The sequence below is a fragment of the Pundamilia nyererei genome, unplaced genomic scaffold, assembly GCF_000239375.1.
Source record: "Pundamilia nyererei isolate P.nyererei 1_Seehausen unplaced genomic scaffold, PunNye1.0 scaffold00020, whole genome shotgun sequence".
Lineage (NCBI taxonomy): Eukaryota > Metazoa > Chordata > Actinopteri > Cichliformes > Cichlidae > Pundamilia > Pundamilia nyererei.
Genome location: NW_005187421.1, coordinates 3,276,309 through 3,296,987, shown reverse-complemented (window position 1 = coordinate 3,296,987; position 20,679 = coordinate 3,276,309). Strand labels below are relative to the sequence as shown.

The window sequence follows — 20,679 nt, the reverse complement described above, 5'->3', positions numbered from 1 at the left end:
TTAAATTCTTATTTGTACAGCCTTTCAGTTAAGACTGTCTGAAACAGCCAGTTTTTAGCTCCCTTCCTTGTAAGACGACTTTCTTTTATTTGGTTGCCCATTATAAACAGAAGGTTTGAACAGCAGATGGGTGGGACTTCAGAGCAGGTGGAAAAAAACCAACTGTCTCAAAACAAGTGTGTAGCCTGCGGTTGTGGCTTAGAGCAATTTCTTAACCATATGTTTACATTAATTTTGTAAGCTTTTGGTCATGTTTAACTCAAACATTGTAATGCTTCATCATAATTACACTGTTGAACAAAGCGCGTCTCAAACGTCCAACAGCAGAAGTCACAGTAAACAGGCTGATTATCTCAGACTGTGATCTCGTGTTGATACAGTGTTTCAGTAAAGCTCCCAATTTGTTCAGTCCTTCTGAGGACAGGGCTTAATAATGAGACTAAAGAAGAGCATGTTGAGACACGCAAACAACTTAAACCAGAATCTAGTTCTAAAATAGAAATTTAGAAGTGTTTTGGTTTGCCTTTGCTGTGATACAGGCCCCCTTCTCTTAATATTAAAGCATGAAGATGAATGTAATCATTATCTTCTTACTTGTTTCTAGCAGTAAGATCTGTTGCCTGGATACTGTCTGAAGGATGGTGCTTTTAATGTGCGTTCTGCAAAATTCTGGTTTCCAGTTTGACATTTTCTGTCATAATGTCTTTACTTAAAGCTTAAGACCTTTTTTTCATAGGGTTATTATTAGCTTGGACATTAGGTTGTTTAAGATCAGTACAGAATTAAAACTGTACAAGCTCTAAATCATACTCCCAGTAACAAGGTTTTTGTGTTATCTTGTTGTGGTTTCTGTACTTGCTAATAAAAATATAGAGAAAACACAACTAGGAGTTAACTTATAAAACTTGCTAATATAATGAAGGAACTCATTATGTTTGGACTAGTAATGCATCTAAACTATTTTAAAGTGTTTAATCCTTTACCACGCTGTCTTTGTACATTTAACCACTGAGTCAAGTCTTTCAGTAGCTATTGGAGATGTGTTTACTTGGTAGCTTAAATGGCCCTCTGTTTCAATAAAAGCACCTATTTAAACCTGTTCGATCTAACACTGGCGTCAAGATGTCCATCCAGCTAGACCAAGACCGAAGTGGCTGTCTATTTTACTACAGCTTCCAGTGTGGCTACTGGATAGATGTTTCCGTCATTCACAGGAAAACTGTAGCAGGCAGGATATTGGAGACTAGGAGAGGCCCCTGTAAAAACCTGCGTGCTTGCAAAGCTTAGGTCAGACGGCCAGTATAGACACGGAGGTTCTTTGTTTCTGATCCTACAGAGCTGTGGGGAGCAGTCAGTTAAATTCAGCTAGGTATGGTATGCATGGTATGGTAAGGCATGGCTCTGCATGAGATGGTTAATGTTTAACCTCAGTAACCATCATTATTGGGTTGTTGTTGTTTTTTTTTATCTGTATTGTATCCAGAGTACTTGGCCCTAAAAAGGCTAGACTATAGCTCAAAGGTCATATCACTCTTGTCATTCATTGTGAGCAACTTTGTGGGGTTTGTGTCAAACTGGAACGCCATTTCTTCATAATTTTTTTTTTCCCCTTCACAAAGTTGTCTTTTATAAATGAATTCACCCTTTCGCTTGCTGTGTCTAACTTCACTCAACATGTGTGTAACATGATCTGGGTTAGTAGACTGGGGATTTGTAGCAGCTAAATTGAAGAGCCAGAATCTGTGCCACTGAGAGGAATTCAAAAGCCCCTAGAGTATTTCCTGAGTAGAGGGGGGTTTGAAGGTTTATTCTCACTCATGTTCATCCCATCAAGCCAGTTTGGGGGTGACAGTTAAGGGCTTGTATGCCCCTGTCCTACCCAAAAGGCTAAATGCAAATATAGAAATATATTAAATTCTCAATTGTAGTTATAAAAAAAAAATCAAAAGCAGGTTTCACATTCATAATTTTGTACCTAACAAAGATACATTGTTTTAAGACAAAAAAAGACATATAACCTCCTCTTATCTTAAAAATTTCCATGCGAACAGCCTTGCAAAAGTAGCAAATAGGCCTCTACTGCTGTCAGTGTTTTTTGTTCTCCCAAGCACTTTAACGGCACAGTTGAACAAATATTTGTGAGTCAATATACAGATATCAAATGTCAGTTATAGCACCCACACCTGTGTTGTCCTCTAAGGACCTCGTTTGTGGGACCAGTATTTTGCTGTCATGTGCTATCTCTTTAATAAGTGCATTAAAGTGAGTCTGCTTGCCCTCAGTTGGGACATTTCTCTTTGCAGCAACACTGTAAACTTGTAGGATTGATATTAGAGTTTTACTTTCGCTTAATGGATGTATTGGTAAAGAATTTTGACTGATTTCTTTACAATTCAGCATTAAATTAGGTCTCACATCGTTCAGTTGTGTGTGAGGCCTTTAGACAAATCATCCATAAGTGTATACTATATGTTCTTTAAGTGTCAGCTCAAATGGATCACCATAACGTCTTTCATTCAAAAGTGTTGTTGCATTAGTCTGCCTATTGCCCACTAGACTACCGTGAACACAATTAAATATTGATTTAGGAAGTGTCACACAACTGTTTCATCCCTGTTCTTGTGTAAACACACTCGCCACATGCACCTTTCTGAAGCTGGCAACCAACCCAAAAATATAAGCATCACCTTGCAGCTAAAACAGGACATTTTAATCAACTTAAACCTGCCTGTCATCTCATAATATACCTCACCTTGGACTGTACTCCATCGTCCATTTTAGTCCCCTCTTCTTTTTTGTCTTTTACCCTGACAATTGCCAAGTCATTCCCAGGACAAAAATATCTTCCCCTCATGTCGACTCAAAGACCCACCAAGCATAGAAGAGTATTGGAGGAGAAAACACTGGAGGGAGTTGGGGTGGAAGTGAGCATCTTTGTGGGCCAGGACTTCAGTTAATCCACAACCCAAACATTGTTCCATCATCTAATCTGGGTGGAAATGGGACGGACTGGCTGGAATACTAACATTTAGCTCACAGCGCTGCCATTTTACTTGCAGGAAATTTGGCATGTTTAATCAGAGGGGGCTTATCCAGAGTTGAGGGAAAAGGGAGGCATAAAGAAGAGAACTGGGCATTGGAATTCAGACAGTTAAAGCTCTTAGGAAAACATGTTTGGAAGAGAGCTGTCTCCTCTGCTCTAATTCAAGGTGTATAGTTTGAATGTATGTTATACTGCTATAGTCTAAAGGGTTAGCAGAGTAACAAGCTAAATAGAATTTTAGGTATTTTAAACACTGTAGCACTTTGAAAAGCCCCCTTGTTGTTATTCACAGCTAAATATACAATAGCACTGGGCATGCCTGAGTAGAAAAGGAACTGTATTGTGTGTGAATGGTGTGTGGGAGTGTGTGGCACACTTGGTAAGCTGTTTTTTCCTCATTGAGTAATAATCACAATGAGAGAGATTAATTTGTAAAAAGAAACCTTTTGATGGTGTAGGTTAGAGTTCAATGAAACAGTTTTTACAAACCTAATTAATACAGGTTGTCCCCCTTGTGGGACAATCAAAGGATTATTCTATTCTATTCTATTCTATTCTATTCTATTCTATTCTATTCTATAGCATAATTGTTTTCTGCTCTCTTGGTTAGAAATCTTTTCCCAATCCAAATTTCTCCCACTGCGCTCACATGCAGCTTTACAATTTGCTACACAAACGATTTATTCTGCTGTTTCTCCAGTGTTGTGTAATACTTCCGCCCTTACTTTAACATAATACGGTATCTGCAGTTCTTTTTTTCTGTCCTTCTTTCTTTCTTTGTTTTTGTTTTTTTTTCATATTAAATGCCAATGCTTTATTCTTGAGATGTTTGAAATTTGACCTTCTTGTTTAGTGTCAAGCTTCATCAAAAGATATGTTTATGTGAATGCTGAGCCATCTTTTCATCCAGCATTTCATCTTTGATGTGAAAGGAAATGACAAAGAACGGCTTTTACGGCCAAATTTAAAGAACTAACAAAAACAAAATGGCGAGGTTTCTCCTTGCTCGTGTCCTAATGGGATTAATGGGTTAAAATGCTTAGTTTTATATAATAATGGCTGTTGAATGGCAAGCACCCTTTGAAAAGTAAACTAACTTGGATGACATGTGCAACTAGTAAATTAAAAGTAGTTAATAGTTTTTGAATACTCCCTTAACAAGGTAGTGGCAACAGATTAAATGTTAGTTTAAACTGTGAACTTAACTTTGTTAATATTGTGCCATATGTGTCACCTCTCTCATGAGTGGGAGTTGATTCATTGCTCTGTTGAAGAGAGATGCAAAAGTTGAGCCAAGTGTGGAAAACTTGCTACACTCCAAGTTCACCTACTAGTCTTTGGGAATTACTGTCACAGGGTGTTTAGCTGAATGTAACAGATTTGGTGTGTGTGACTGTGTTTGTCTGTCTTTTTCCTGCTAATTGAAACCAGGTGACAAGCGGTTGGGCACTTGCACGCTTGTATGCAAGGGTGAAAAGGAGAAGTGGTTACTATTAAAACTGACAGTCGTGTTGACCAGTGTCTCAAGAGTAGAAAATGATTTGTATTACCACTAACATGTAGCAGCATCACCACCAACATGGGGCACTCGGCACTCAGGTACAGTTAAAAAGAAAAAAGAAAAACATGAAGGTCATAACACGAGAAAACCTTTCAACTTAAAAGCTGTTTTACCTTTGAGTGAGAGAGTCACTTTCTACTCACTGAAAACCAAAGAAAAAAATCAGCAAGACAGAAAAAAGCCTGGTTGCATTTGGAAAGAACCAAACAGGACATGTGTTTTATATTCTGACATTTCAATTATGATATCTTAAAACTAGGGCCTCCAGTTAACTGACTTCTGTGTGTCCAGCATTACGTATCTCCATAAAAATCAGAATAACTGCAGTCTTTAAAGAGCTGCGGTGTTTTTACAGTGATGACTAACAAATGTTAATATCAAAAACCTCTGTCATAATGTAATCAGGATTATAAACCCTTTTTACAATATTACAATTCATAACAATAAGACTTATCAATTACCTTTAAATGAGTCAGCACTTTGTATGTGCAGTTTTAGGAAAGTTATTTAAGGATTCTAAGCAATCCTGTGAAAAACTAAGACACCCTATGATTCAGTAGCAGCAATATTGTGAATTACTTACTTTATCGGTATCTCACATTGTTGGCCCACTTTTCCTTATATTATCGCTTATCTTCAGTGAGGTTTGCCGGCAATAATGTATGCACAGCTGTCTTAAGGGCCCACCGCAGCTTTTCAGTTAGGTTGAGGTCTGGACTTTGACTGGGCTTTGCGACCCTTTGGCTAACAAAAGAGATGAATCATACTATTTTAGATTTGGTGTTTGTGGTAGGATCGTGCTGTATGACACAGTCTCAGACAAGCTTTAGTTATCAGACATATGGCCTTAAATTTAACTCTAGAGTTCTTATACATAGACGGTCAACTTGGTAACTTCAAGCTGCCCTGGTCCTGTGGCTGAAAAATAAGCCAAAATTATCGCCCCTTCACCACTGTACTTGAAAAGTACAGTATGAGTTGTTTGTGCTAATATGCTGTGTTGGACCTTTCACCAAAGATTGTCCTTTGCATTATGTCCAAGTTCTCCTTTGTCCAAAGGACAGAGAAAGGTTTTATTCAGCTCAGACTACTTTGCAAGCTTAAGCCATGCTGCCATCTTCTTTTTAGAGAGAAGAGGCTTGTTCCACACTTGTTCAGTCTTTTTGTAATTGTACTTATTGTACTCAAGAAATTCAAAATTAAACATGCTAAATGAGATGTGGCTCTTGGGTTTTCTTCAGTACATTTTTGTCAATCCTTGATCTCTATATATTTTTGGTTTCATGTGCAGTTTCAGTCTTTGGTAGTTTATTTTTATTGTTTTGTTTGTCCATTTGTGTTAAACATAAAAATGCTCCTCATTCATGAATTAAACTTTATTATAACTGTAGCTATAGCTCCACCACAAGAAAATGTCTTTCTCGGATTCAGTGTGACCTTTCATTTTACTGTTTCCGATTTAGCATGAGATTGACCACATTTTTTTTAAAATTTTTAACCAACTAGATTTGTAGTTAAATATTTATCTGGACCACGATTGCTCTTCGAGTGTCAGTTGACAGCTCCAGTCTAACATGTTAATGTGATGAAACTTCTTCTCAGAGAAAACCAGTGTGTCTTGCTGAGTAGGAGCAGTACATGACTAAGCATTGGTTTTGTAGGTTTCCCACGCCAGATGACTCTCACAGGATCCACCATGTGCCTGGAAACATTTGTGCTCTTTGGACTGAAATGTGACAGTACTGCTGAGAGTGTTTGTGTTTTTAAAAGGAAATCTATTGCATACTGGGGGTGGGGTGGGGTGGGGGGGTGGAAAAAATGTATCCATACAGGGACACCAAATATTTAATATTTCCACCCATCCATCCGTCCATCCATCCTCTTCCACTTATCCAATTCAGGGTATTGATATTTAGATAAATAAATCTGAAATTGAATTGACTCAACTGAAAAAACATCCAACAGTGTACACACTTAGCTTGACAAAGCTACAATTCAGACTAATCTAAAGGCACATTCGCATTGAGTAAAAATAGGACCGCAACCTCTTTGCGTTTATAAACTCTATCTTATAACAATATTTATGACAAGTTTTAGTGCCAGTGTTGGTATTCTTAACAATATAATTTTGCAGCAAAAAATAAATAAATAACTGAAGTGATATGACTTTCTTATTGGATACAAACAATACTGACAAAGTTTAACTTTTAAGGACAGAATTTGAAAAAAGGTGATAACTCAGCAAATTGTTTTTATGTCATATTATGGATGAAGTATTGTGATATTATCATATTGTGGTGTGTCTGGTGATTCCTACCACTTTTGAAACTATTCTGTTTAACTAGTCTGTTTCAGTGTTTTTTCCTTTCCTTCTCTTGAACTGCACACTTTATTTATTCCTTCCTTTCCCTCTTTATTGTGCTCTGCATGACTATAAATCAACATAATTCATTGCTGCTGCCTACGGCGTGTGGTACAAAGGTCTTGCATAACATGCTGTCCCACACATATTTTTTTCTGTTTTATCTTTGAGATTGAAAATTAAATGATGTTTTGTACCTAAATGCTTTCCTTCTGACAGCAGTCTTTATTGCATTTGTTCAGTTCAGCCTTTCACAAGTTTTACTCTATAAAACTCACTCATCTATCAGATAAACTGAGCATTCCTGCTCTGTGATTGGACTGTTGCACTCCAGTGCTGATTCTACTATTTCCTATAATAACATGCCAATTAGTTTCTATTAACTGTCATTGCTTGCTTAATACCTGTTTCATAATACTCTTTTGTTCATTGTCTCCAGGCTGGGCAGCAGCACTACTGCCGTTCCAACTTTGCTCAATTGACTTAAAAACTTTAGCCACTTCCTCAAAGCCATTTGTCTTAACTGCTGCCAAAAAGAAGGAAAAAGAACTTTGGTGTTTGCATCCTGTAAACACATGCTGACATCAAATACATATACTGATGGGTTTGTAGAAGCCTGGGTCACTGAATGCTTTTTGATGTCTTGTCCAATAGGGGTCTCTGTGTTTGTGTCGGTTGATAAACTGTTGTTAGTCACTGGCATTTAGGGCTAGATTGTGCGAACATGCTTGTTTGATCATCCCTCTGGCTGTTTTTGCTCTGCAAACTGGATCTGGTGATGCTGTCTCCAGATCAGTCTAACATGAAGAAAGGCTGGATGTGCTGATGATTGTTGTGATTTAATGGGGAGCTGCCATGTCAACTTCAGAGGCAAGATCCAATATTATCGCAAATTTTATAAAACCTCTGCCAACTCATAGAAACCTCATGATGTATGCTAAAGATTAGGCATGCGGCTCAAAGATGGACACGGTATTCCGTTTTCCAGATTCACATGGGCCCCAAATACCTTAAGTACCTCAGTTTGCTAACTGGAAATTACTTTGTTACAGGATTTGGAGCTCATTCTTACACTGAAAAATGGTGGTTTCTAGCAAATCCCTAATGATATGTTGATAAATAGATTTTCTTTCCATACTTTGTCACATAAAACTTGAACTTCATTCTCTTAAATACAACAGATGGTTTTTCTAGATAATACTTTATGTAGTTATAATCTCTTGTCTTAGAAGCTAGTCCAAAATGTCTTTTATGTGGGATAAAATATGTTCCAACTGTCAGCTAACTGTTGGCTCAATGCTAAAGACATGTTTTGTTTTTTGTTTGAAAGTATGAAGTTCATTCAACATAATTTTCACAATTTAAAAAAACTCACATATTGTGCTCCATTGGATAAACAGTGCACAAAAATATACACAAATGCTGACTAATCTCATTTGACATAAGTAAAAGTGCTTATTGAGAAATTAACCTAGCTTGCTCAGATCAACCCGACCCCAGATCAACTTCCCAGTTCCTTTTCTTTCCCATTTATACAAACGCCAACACACTGTGCACAGAGTGAAGGCTCTGTAGTCACAATGAAGGATCCCTGTGATGGTGGCAGTGGCGGCAGGCACTGAAAAGGTCTGGATGACTAATCATAGTTAGATACCACTCCTTATATTTGGGTGAACTTCTTGAGGCTCCATAAGACTGGGTACCTCCGGCCAGAGAGTCTCCTCTTATGAACAGTCATTTGTTCGTAATTTCACTCCTTTTTAATGTATTTATTTATTTATTGTCTTTGGAAATCTCCCTTTTTATCAAGTCCTTTATTTTCAAAAAAGCCAGAGGCAAGATTTTATCTTTTTATGATATTAAAAACTTGGCAGTTTACGCTCCATTTCTGTGCCAAGATGGTGTTTTGTCTTGAACTGGAAAGTTGATTTACTGTAGATTCTCCAGTACTGAACACATTGAGTGGTTTTATTGTGTCGCTTGCTTTGAAAAGACACTCGACTTCACAAATCACGCAGCAGCATTATTGTTTATTTCTGTTCCTCCTGCACTTCTTAGTGAATTGCTAGGTTACATACTCTTGCCTTTGTTCTGTTAATCAGGAGCATTTACAGATTAGGATAGATTCCTGCCCAGTTGAATTAACAAGATTACCGGCCCTAGGCCAGAAGACGTATTTACATGTGTTCTTGGACCTGAACACACAGTGTTGGATTCCACCAGGATTATGCAACACACTTAAGGCAACATCCTGTGAAGCAGAATGTGTTTGACTACAAAGGAGGCATGTGGTTATAAAGCAGTCTGTGGGTTGGAAGCACGTCTCTGTTTATGTTCACCAGCCCCTGAGCTAGCAGCTTTCAGCTCTTTAACAGGCCGATAACACTTTGCCCAAGGGTCCTGATGTAAGTAATGTTTTACTTTTACAAGTCACAAAAAACAGCTTCTCTGTAAATCTTGAGCTATTACTTGATAATTTGGGACAGGTAGTGGTCCAAAGCAAGGCCTCTGAGATTACTGCAATGGCTTTGTTTTCATTGGATGACAGTCACAGTGGAAGGATTGCAGTTATCTGGTTCAGACAGGGAGCCAACACTGATAGTCTTAGACTCAATGGTTTGATGGAAGGCTCTTTGATATAGCTGTTGTTATGACTGCCGTTCCTAGTTTTTCATTTTTCTTGGCGATATTTTTTTAGTAAATTGTTTTGAAATTGTGGTCCACCGTCAGATATGATTTAACTGTGGAGGAGACTCCTAACTTCACATGTTTTATCTCTCAGAACATGAAAGCAAAGTCTCTTTGGAGTTTCCATGCTAGCCTTTTATTGGGTATTCGTTTTCAGAAATCGTTTCATTAAAGTAAAAACTAGATTCACACACACCAATGCTCCCTCAGGGATACTTGATTTGGCAAAAGTTTGACTCTGCAAGCTTCATTCATGCATTTCCAAACCAACGGGGACTTCTTTTATTTGTTGATGTAAGAATAATAGTAATGGGTGCTCTAGACATGAATCCATGAGAATTAGTTTGGTCTGGACACATGAAGGGCTTCTGAAGGAAAAGGAAGTGAAAAGAAGGAAAGTAAAGCCAATCAACAACGTTCAATTGTGTGTGAAACAATGTGGGCGACATTCCACTGAAAACAACAAAGGCAACAAATTCCTCTTTTTAATTGAATACCCTCACATGACCCTGAAGGGGTTAGAAAACACATTCATATCCAGAAGCTTCCAGGTCTTTACAGCTTTATCTTTGCGTTGACAGCTTTTAAATTTGAAATGTTCTCATCGGAATATTTGTTTTTGTGATCAGGAAATAGTTTTTGTGGTATTAGTCTTTCCATTATAGTTGCTGTAAGTAATGTTTTTGTTGAAATCTTTATTGCCCACTTGAAATTTTCTTTTGTAGATTTCTGTCTTTATATTTAACCTGCAGGTAATAACATTTTAATAGCTGATGCAACAGAGATGCAAGGCCACGCAGGTAGCTAGCCCCTTATTATAAATAATGATTTTTATTTTTAATGTCACCACTGGTATGCCCATTATCAACAAGTATTTTACCTAATATGTCCATTTGATTTTGTATTTTGCTCAAATGGTATAGTCAAACTAAGAATTCCCTTGGGTCACAGAGGAGTTAGGAGTGTCTTCTAACAGATGTGCCACAGATGTGCATGAATCAAAGTCCTTGGCTTGTGTGCAGACACTGCCAAACTGAAAAGCAGGATAATGAGGATACCAAACCCTTTACATTTTCTACAGTTCGGAACTTTCTCTAGCAAGAAGTCAAACATGTAATTGATATTAATGTGCATGAACCCCAAAAGGCAATATATTAATTGATTTACCCTTGGAGACACTGGTTTCCACCGAGGATTTTTGACCTACTAAAGGCCAATAAAATGAAATATGGGATTTATTGGATTTGGCAAAAAAGCTTAATATTCACGGACAGTTCTAAACATTTTTTTCATTGTTTCTTTTTTTCATGAAATTATGATAGTTTATGTGTATTCCACTGAAATCATAAAATACCACCTTTAAGGACATTATAAGTCAGCATAGAAAGTTTTTTTTATTTTAAAGAATAATGGCCTGTGTTGTTTTTGTCTGTCTAGTCCACTGACCATGAAATGTTGCTGTCTTGAACCAAACCAGGGAATGCTATTTTTAATGTGCTGAAACCTGGGATTGCTATTCAGTAACGCTAATCCCCTGGGAAGGATAATCTCTCATGCACAACACTACAGTATGTTACAAAGTATTGTAAGACCTGGAAATTTCATTCTCAACTGTATAAAGGATGAAAATGCCATTAGCTAATAGTGGGGATCATTTAGCTGTCCTCTAGTTGTAAAATCTCTCACAAAAGAATCTTTTGTGTTATAAAATATTTATTTGGTGTGGTTTTGGAATAGATTTAATCTTACTGTTTAAGTTAAGCATGAGCACGAAGAGCCAAGACAATTTTCTGGCAAGGTAACGTACGTGACTCCAACTATACTGGCAGTCAATGAAGAAAATGTACATCGATAGTCGTCTGCTTGACTAAACCAATTAACATTTGGGGAATTATTGGATTTATTCCTGAGTTAGATGTGACCGTTCTAAACACTCTAATTTCTGTAAATTTTATAACAGATAATAATAAATATTGGAAACAGGGAGAAATGGCTAGCCTGGCTGTATATAGAGGGAACAAAATGCATGTAGGAGGATCACAGAACCTCATTCTATAACATGTTGTATCTTGTTTCCAACTGCAAGACCATTTATGGGATTGTTATCGCAGTGTGCGTGTGTGCGGGCATGTCATTATGACACAGTGTGGTCCTAGACACATCTATGCACACTGGTGCATAAACACACAGGTGCACACTGGCTGCTCCTTTTTGTCTGTATGTCCATAAACTATACAGCAGTGCAAATTAAGTTTAAAGATAATGACATCCAACCCATGAACACTATTGTGGGGTGCCATTTTCCCACAATTTTTTTTTTTTTATTTGTTAGGTATTTGTAAGAAAAATAATGCAAATACAAGTCTGCATATTGCACATCAGCTATTGTGCAGGTTAATCAAATAAAATATAACAAACTGGCTCTATTCCCTGCTTGCAGATTAAGTTTAAGATTGAGTTTCCCTGTGTCTCACTTACACAACTTGCACAAGAGGAATTACGCTTTTAAAGGAACATGTTGTCATTTTTTTCTAAACCTTACCAAGTAGATGTTAGTGACTAATCCTAACCTGCGAGTAAAAACGACATCAAACAGTGAGTGGGGGAGAAAAAGTAAAACCAAGGTCCAAATTTTGGTCTCCTGGCACATAATCCTGCATTTCATGCATCCCTACCCTGCATTGTATGTCTGTAAAGAGGGTCTAGGCACAACACATGTTTTAGAAAAAAACCTTTAACTCTTAGAATAGACCTTTTGTCCGATTCATGTTTAATTCAAGAAATATTAGTTCTTTGTGCAGAGCAGGTCCGTTGCAGTGTGGGTTTGTGAACCATCTGTTTGCACTGTAAGGCAGACTTTTAGGCCTCACACTCAGGCTTCACTCATTGCTTTTGTGCTGTCAACACCAGACACACAATGGCCTGTTCATAAGTGCTGCTGCAGTATGGAATAGTGGCAGTGAATAGCTAAATGTCAGCAAAGTGATAAATTCTCTGCCACTTTCCTTTCATTGCTTATCTCTATATCTGCCTCTCCTGAACACCAAACATCACGCCTCTCGTAGAAATGAGGCCTACTGTCGGCCCACTCATTGACACACAGCAGTCCATTTCTTTTGTAAGAGGTCCAGGTTCCCAAACTAGCCAAGAAGCTGACAGAAAGATCCAGCCAGGCCAGATACTCTACATCTCCACGCTTTTTTTTCTTTTCCCCACAGCTGTGCAAACAAATGTGAAAGAAATTCTCAGGAAATTTAATCTTGTAATTGTTTTGGCTTTTAAAAGAGCATTCTAAAGAGGTCTCCTCATTTTACACCAACTGTCTGCCAGCGTTTGTGGGAATAAATAGATTTTAAGTAGGCTTGGTCCTAAAAGTCTCGCAACAGCAGATTTTTGGAGGTAATTATTTCAACACTGGAGTTGCACTAAAGATTGTATTGTATAAGATTGCTTGTATTTTATCTATCTGTCTATTTGTCTGTCTGTGCAAAATGCACGCATGTGTTTGTCATTGACCAGTTTTACACATAAAAGTAGCTCAAAAAACTTAAGAGCTTTAAAATAGAATCCAGAATCTCTTGCAGTAAGGAACAACCATCACTTCTCACAGTAACTGAAACTAAATGTCACATCTGAGATTCATACATATCTGGTGCAATATTTGTCCAAGTAAATGCATGTTTTATGATGTACAGTAGTTGTTCACATGCAAGCTGGCAGCTTTTTTTCCTCAGAGGGTCTGACCAACTATTACCCGATAAATCCCCTGTCCCACCACATTAGCCTGCCAGAGCCACTTGGCTGGGATGACTGCAGCTTATGTCAAGCTTGTTAGCGTTTAGCGTTGTTGACTTGAGAGGGACTTGATATATGTCCGAGAAGTCTTTGAGCACCTCTCCACACAATCTATCCAGTTCAAAGAAAGATTTAAAAGGTGTGCTGATAAGTGTTGCTTTTTGGTTTTCAGCAGTGAATGCCACTAAACACAATTTTTGGTGCACTTTTTTTTTTTTTCATTCTTAATTTTTCTTTTAACCTGAAGCCCTCTTTACATGTTATATGTTGCTAACTCAATCCTTTTACTCCCATCTGCAGGCTGTGACAGGAAGATGTTTTGGTGAGAAGGATTTCCGAGGAGGTTTGGAGAATGGAATACTACTGTGCGAGTAAGTTGTGACTATATTTGTTATTGTTGTTGTTGTTTTGTTTTTTTCTTATAATCTAGTAGCAGAATGTTACACATCTCTGGTTTGTACGTTTATTATTCTTGAATAGTTTTCAATGATTAGTCATCTTACCAATTCATTGTAAAGTTTTTGTAATTTAATTGTACATATGCTGTTTGGTTTAATACTTATAGTGGTACTGTATTTGTTTCAGTATCATAATGCTCTGGTTGGTAAACGTAAAATAATCACACACTATTTAAAGTGAATAGAAAGAACTTTAGCAGTCAAGCAGGTTTTTGTTTCAAGTACTTTGAAGTGTGGTCCAGTGATCAAAACGACTGGCGTCCGGTTCAATTGTCGTCTAGTTTGACTCTTGAACTGGTATACCCACTCATATTGAGTCGAGGTGCTGAAACGAGACTGAAAACACTCACATGCTCTTGCGCTTTCCTCTTCCACGTCCCAGTTGCTGCCAGTGTTGCACAAACCCAGCGTTTGTGCTGTCTTTATTGTGAATACAGATATCAGAGCCAATTTACCAGTGTGCCCACTGGTTTGGGGATTTCTGGGAAATCATGCAATATTTAGACGTGCAGTAGTACTGTAATTCTCAAAAATAAAAGCCCTTCATTGCTTTCTAAGTGACTGACAAAAGGGGGGGAAATTACAACCAAGTAAATAAAGACTAATTTAGCCATTTGTGCTGGATTAAAAGTGGCAATGCAAGTATTGCTATGGCATCATAAGATTTCCCTATTAAGTCCTGAGATAAAGTGACAGATGCTGTCGGAGAAATGGAAAGTCGTGCAATGTCCGGGATAATCTTGTGAGTAAATGGCTACAGATTGACTGTAGCCACTGTAGCAGATTGATTACAGACTGGGGATCATTGAAACAGTGCATTTATAGAGGTCATTGGCAAGAGCTGTGATCAAAATTGTGAGTCCTTGGTTACTGGAGCATATGACATCCTCTTGGCCCCAAAACTGCACAACCAGTCAAGTAATTCATTTACATATAATTCAGGTAGAGAAGAGACCTGATTGAATCAGTTTAAATGCTCTCCAACCTCTTCCTCATTTTCCTGATATTCAAAGAATTAGGAAATGTCCCTGTACACATAAGATTATTTGTTTATGCGTCTAGATTTCTTTTGACTGTGCCTTTGTTTTGATAATAGATGACATGTCTCTCACAGTTCAACCATGTTAATGGCTGAAAGTGAAATTTTCAGGAGACACAAGTGGGCCTCTTTTCCCAGCATATAAGTTTGAATAATTCCATCAAAGCCACAGTGGGATTTGAAAACCATTTCCCCCAAAACATGTTTATAAACAAAGTCTTACATTTTAAAAAAGCAGACAAACATTCACATTCCAGGCAATTTTCAGAGTGAAAATATTGTCTTCTCTGATGCCATTACTCATTCTCCCCACCTACACATCTTAATATATTGGCATGTAGGTAGGATTAAGAACTGCCTTCTCCTGGGGTTGTTCAGAATTATTCTTGGAAATATACAGTGTAGCAGGAAATCTTTAACTTAACGTAGGAGTACATGAGGCATGCTGAGGGAAAGAGAGTTCACTGAAAAGGTAAATTACAGCACTTCACCTCAAAATACCTGCTGAAATACTATGAACACCATAAGACTGTTGATATCTAATACCTCGTATCCAAGGGCGGATTTTTCCTTTTTAGAGGAGAATCATTACAGCGCTTCCTCTGATGAAAACACGCACAAAAGATGAAACTGGAGACAGAGAGGAAGGGAGAGAGAGGCGGGAATGCTGAAACTGCTTGTTCATGGCTGATAAGCGGGCAGAGTTTGAGGAATGCAATGTACTGTACACTTCCCGCCAAAAGGTTTCGCATCGGCGTGGGTCTGATGAGAGATGACAGCACCAAGACAAACCTACTCATGTGTGCTTCCCTGTGATATAACATTTACTGGAACTAGTTAACAGGTCCCAGTGGGTGAAAGGAGCAGAAACGATTCTCCACTGTGATTTAGGATGCGTCGTCGTTATAGATGTTCCAGACGCCACAGGGGAGTTTTAGAAATGTTTCTTTATCCCTTTAAATTCCCCTTTCTTTTCTCTGTAGAGACACCCACAGTTTAAACCTATTCATGTATTTTGCCTGCAGTTATTTCATTCTGCTCTAGCGACGTTTCATCTTTGAAATGCATGCTTTGAAGTATTGAAATCAACTTGTCAGTAAAAGAAGTTTTAAAGCCACAACTCTTCTTTTTTATGCGTCTTTTGTCAGGTTGCTGAGCTCAATTAGACCTGGACTGGTGAAGAAAATCAATAGACTTCCAACACCGATTGCTGGCCTAGTAAGTGTTTTGGAATCATTCTTTAGACTGCTTTACAGCATTTTAACCAAAACTGAAGATGAGAAGATGTTGTTCTTGAATATTTTAACCATTTTATAGTTTGCTCCTTTTTCTTTCATTGTCACACTGTCATACTATGATTCAAAGCTGTCTAATATCAAAACTTGCTGTCATATTCAAAGTCTTTAGACTACAGGCCACATTTAATTATACATTCATGCATCACTTTTTTCCATATGTTTCAAGAGGAAGCTGGGGTAGGCCACAGTTACCACTAAACACTCTGCCACCCACTTTGCTGATTAAAGTAAAGATATGAAACACATTTTCCGTAAAATAACAGCTTGTAAGAAAATGGCTTTTCTTCCATTCATCACCCCAAGTACTGTTGTGTCATTGTGGAATTTGGGTGAGCTGATACAATCTCTCAGGGAAAAACGTGTTGTTAAGTCTGCTTTTCAAAAGTTGCTGAGTAGCAGTAGTAGTAGAATTCAGTATCCTAAAGTTATGGATGTGAATTAGATGAAGTTTATGTTACATTAAGCTGTTTCTTTGGTTTGTATTAAGATGGTGATTATGTTTGTTGCTGTGGTGCACAACAGGCAAAGTGTGCATTAGCAGTCGCGTGTAACACTCAGCACTTAAAAGCTTACTTATTGTACAGTTCTGCAGTGAACCAGATAATCTTGAGAGCCCTTGGCTATGAAATATACTGGATCACTGCAGGAACACAAAAAATCCACTTGAGGATTTTATATGTCCCAAAGTCATTTACTGCCTCAACATTATTATTGGTGAGGTGCATCAAAACCAAAAGGATTTTTCAAAGATGTAGATGATAGAAACCTATTCCTGCTCCCAAAACCTCACATGGAAGTTGTTCATTGTTGTCTGTGGTTTTACTGAAGAATCCCAAGTTTGGGTCTTGCTTTGAATGAGATTCTGTGAATTGAAGTTGATCTGGACACTGATACTTTCCAGCTGAGTACAGTGCAATACAGTAGAGTTCTTTCATAACGACCTTAGACCTTAATCTGGATGAAGTGGCCTTTCAGGACCAGCACTCGCATGTAAACATAGTCACAGTGAAAGTTGATAGCATGTACTTCCATCTCTCTTCTCTTCATGAATAGCTTGTCAGTGTATAACTTCAGGCTGTCTTTGTAATTTTTTTCATATTCACGTTTAATTTAACACCTTTTTTGTAAACATAGAACACCAAGAAGTAAAAGTTTTAAAAAAGTGACAATTAAAACTATATTTTATTAGTCATTCTGAAAATGCATATGACTTATTTTGATCCTTTGGCAAATATCACTGTATTTAAGAAATAGGCAGTCTATTCTTGTATTGATAAGAAAACAACTGATGCTTTGCCCTGTTTTGTGTCATTGTGAAAGCTTTGCATCATCAGTTATTTAACTGTACTTTACACTGATGTGTTTTAGCAAAGAAAACTACTCTGGCAGAATGTTTCCTTAGTAAAATGGAATTTCTGAATTAAATGTGATGATTGTCGATGATAGCAGTTTAGAGCAGAAGTTCTGCTACTTCAGCAACAAAAAATATGTAATTATTTAGATCACAACATCACAGATGAGGGATGGAGGCCGTGGTCTGGGCAGAATGGCTGCTCTTGTCTCACTGTGCCACTAATAGCCGCCATTGAGTGCTCTGACTTTTAAAGAGCGTTGGATAATTACGCTGTCTTCATTATATGTCTTCTACCATAAAGTAATAGACTTTTCAAACCTTTGTACTTGGATCATTGTTGCATTACTTCAGCAGAGTAGATATATTTTATCCACTCAGCTCATGGTTGTTTTTTTTCAGGGTCCAAAGATGCTTTTCTGCTGAGCATCAAACCAACAGTATCTGATGATGGAGTTTTTACTTTTCATTTCTTGTCTTATTTTTCTCAACAGTGGACAGGAAACAAAGCTGTAACACAAGGGATATTATAAATGAGCATTTTTAAGCTTATTTGACGCCTTTTTGATGATATAAACCACAATCTGTAATCTGAAGATTTCTTCCACTTTGCAATAACATAACTCGTAGTTTATTGTGGAATACTTAGAAGAAGGAGTTTCAATAGCAGGCTCTAATTGAGACTGTTTGTACAAACAGCTAAAGAGGTGTTGCCCATTACTTTTGTCCACATAGTGTATCTCTGGTGGCATGGTGATGCTATAGCTAGAACTGTTGCATCACTGTGTCCACTAGTGGCTACTCCATGTCCCAAAGTTATAAATAAAAAGAAATCTAATTAGCCTCAGGTGTAGACACTTAAAGGTCAAAAAACACAGCACAACCATTACTAATTAGCTCAAAGGGACAATCAGTAACCCATTGACTGCCTGTTTATACTAGTAGCTAGAGGATAATATATAATAAAAGTTGAAACAAGAAAACAAAAAAAGCGGCTGGATGTTCTGAATAAAGTGACTCGTTAACTTACAAAGTTTCATAGCTTTTAAGTTCCTGTGGCCTTGCAGGGATTTTTCTTCCTCTTGGCTTTGATTAGTGAGGTGAGAAATACATAAACAAGGGGTCTGCTGTTATCTGGACCATCGTAATAAAACATAGCCTACTCCCCCTTCCTCTTCCTGTTTGGGGGCTAATGCGAAAACGAGTCTCTGTGGAGTTTAGGCTGTTTTATAATCACAGCAGCTACCTCAGTGTTTTGGCAGGTCGAGCTGTATAGGTCAGTGTTCGCTGGTTGTGGCAGATTCTTATCCCAGGCATCTCTGGGTTGACTGGTATGCTCATGTCTTATAGTGTGTTAATAGACATGCAACGGTGATCTCCTGGCAAGACGAGTAGTGGTAATTAATTAATATGAATAGTAGTAATTAATCTGCTTGAATAGATGTTTCATTAGACATGACATTTATTAGATCAAGTGTTTTATATTATTTTTAATAATAAACACTGGTATGTTACATAAATGCCTTCCAATTTGAACTTTACATATTTTGCATATCAATTTTAAAACTTCTATGACTCATTTTTGAAAAAAATATAAAAGTGTTTGCTGTCAACTCAATATTTCATATTTGGATATCTGAGGTGATCTGTGGGTGGCTTACCAAGTCTTTTGCAGTGTTTTTCTTGAAAGGGACAAAAACAATTGTCCAACATCGGGCCTTAAACTCTGACCTGCTTCCCTGAGAAAGTTGTTGTTCTAATTAGGACATTAATCAAATTCCAGTGAAGGTTAAGTCTGAAGAAATCCAAACATATAAAACTAATTTGACCTTTACGTCTCGGAATATGTGTCCAATGTGTTAGCTAAAGAACATATGTTCTGATGTTTGTAAAATTAATTTACATTCCATTCTAATTCATGCTAATTTCACCACAATGCTGAGATTTTGAGAATGGACAGAGTGGACAGGGGCTTTATTTCTGAGTCTACCTCCAGACATCAAGTCCTCCTCCAAACACATTCAGCTGTCAGTCATTTCTTTGTGGTAGACACCCAGTTTCCTGTGGCAAGGACCTGCATATCAGAACAAAGTTATACTCCCTTCCTTAAAAACGCACACACACACTCTTTCCAAATACCCACTAAATTACCCCTTTATCTATCATGTTAGTTGCTAACAAATGAGCCAGATAAATCCCCTTTTGTTATTGTTATTTATTCTGGTTCCAGACTACATGATATTAGAACTAAACAGAAAAAATGTGGGATGAAACTGCTTAATTAGAAACAAGATTAAGTTCCTCTTTCACACTACCATATCCCCTGCCGCCCCTGACTATAGATGGATGGACTATAGATAGATTATTGACAAGATGAGACACTGTTTATAGAAATACTGTGTATGTATGTGTCTGTATTTACCAACCAAGTTAAATCATTAATTACATTATTCTGTAACCAAAACATTTCACCTGCAGCAGAAATGTGTGTTACTTTGTGTTATGCACAACATTGAAGTCACAAATCTACAGTTTACTTGCCAAGTGGGAGTACCATAAGCAGTGCTTGCAGCAGCCATTATCTTTGCTTATAGGTTAACACACACCTGTGAAAAATGTGATTATGCATTCCTCTAGTCAAAGGGTCATTCAGCAGGTTAGGGTGATACAGCCTACAAAAATAATGCATAACTGCTGTGATTTTTCTGAGCTGTCTTTTCCATCTTGTTTGTGAGCAAGTGAGCTCCCTGCTCTGGCTGCAGCTCTATAAAAACATTGCAGAACCAACTGTCAACCTGAAAGTACATGGGTAAAATGTTGATGATTATTTTAGCCACTTTCTATGCTGCCAACTTGCAAGCACAGCAACATCTAGTCAAGTAGTTGTACACTTCCTTTGTTTGCAATGCTTTTTGTGTCTATGCAACAGTTTATCTTGTGATTTACTTGAGTTGGATAATGCAATCATTGTTTATTCAGCTCAGTTTATCATATCTAAATCTAGCAAAAGATATTACAATGTTTGTCATTGTTAATTATTGTAAAGGTGATAATTAATCATATCTATGTATGCTTCTTAGTTCT

At 37.5% G+C, this 20,679-nt stretch overlaps 1 protein-coding gene across 10 annotated transcripts in view; it reads left to right on the top strand.

The window, feature by feature from the left end:
- The window catches only part of LOC102208390 (LIM and calponin homology domains-containing protein 1), a 79,665-nt gene that overhangs the window by 18,251 nt on the left and 40,735 nt on the right, over positions 1–20,679 (top strand). For all 10 annotated transcript variants that reach the window (XM_005726541.1, XM_005726536.2, XM_005726535.1 and 7 more), the window contains exons 2-3: positions 13,750–13,820; positions 16,095–16,164. In XM_005726541.1, the coding sequence (XP_005726598.1) occupies positions 13,750–13,820; positions 16,095–16,164 (141 nt within the window). The remainder of the gene's footprint in view (positions 1–13,749; positions 13,821–16,094; positions 16,165–20,679) is intronic.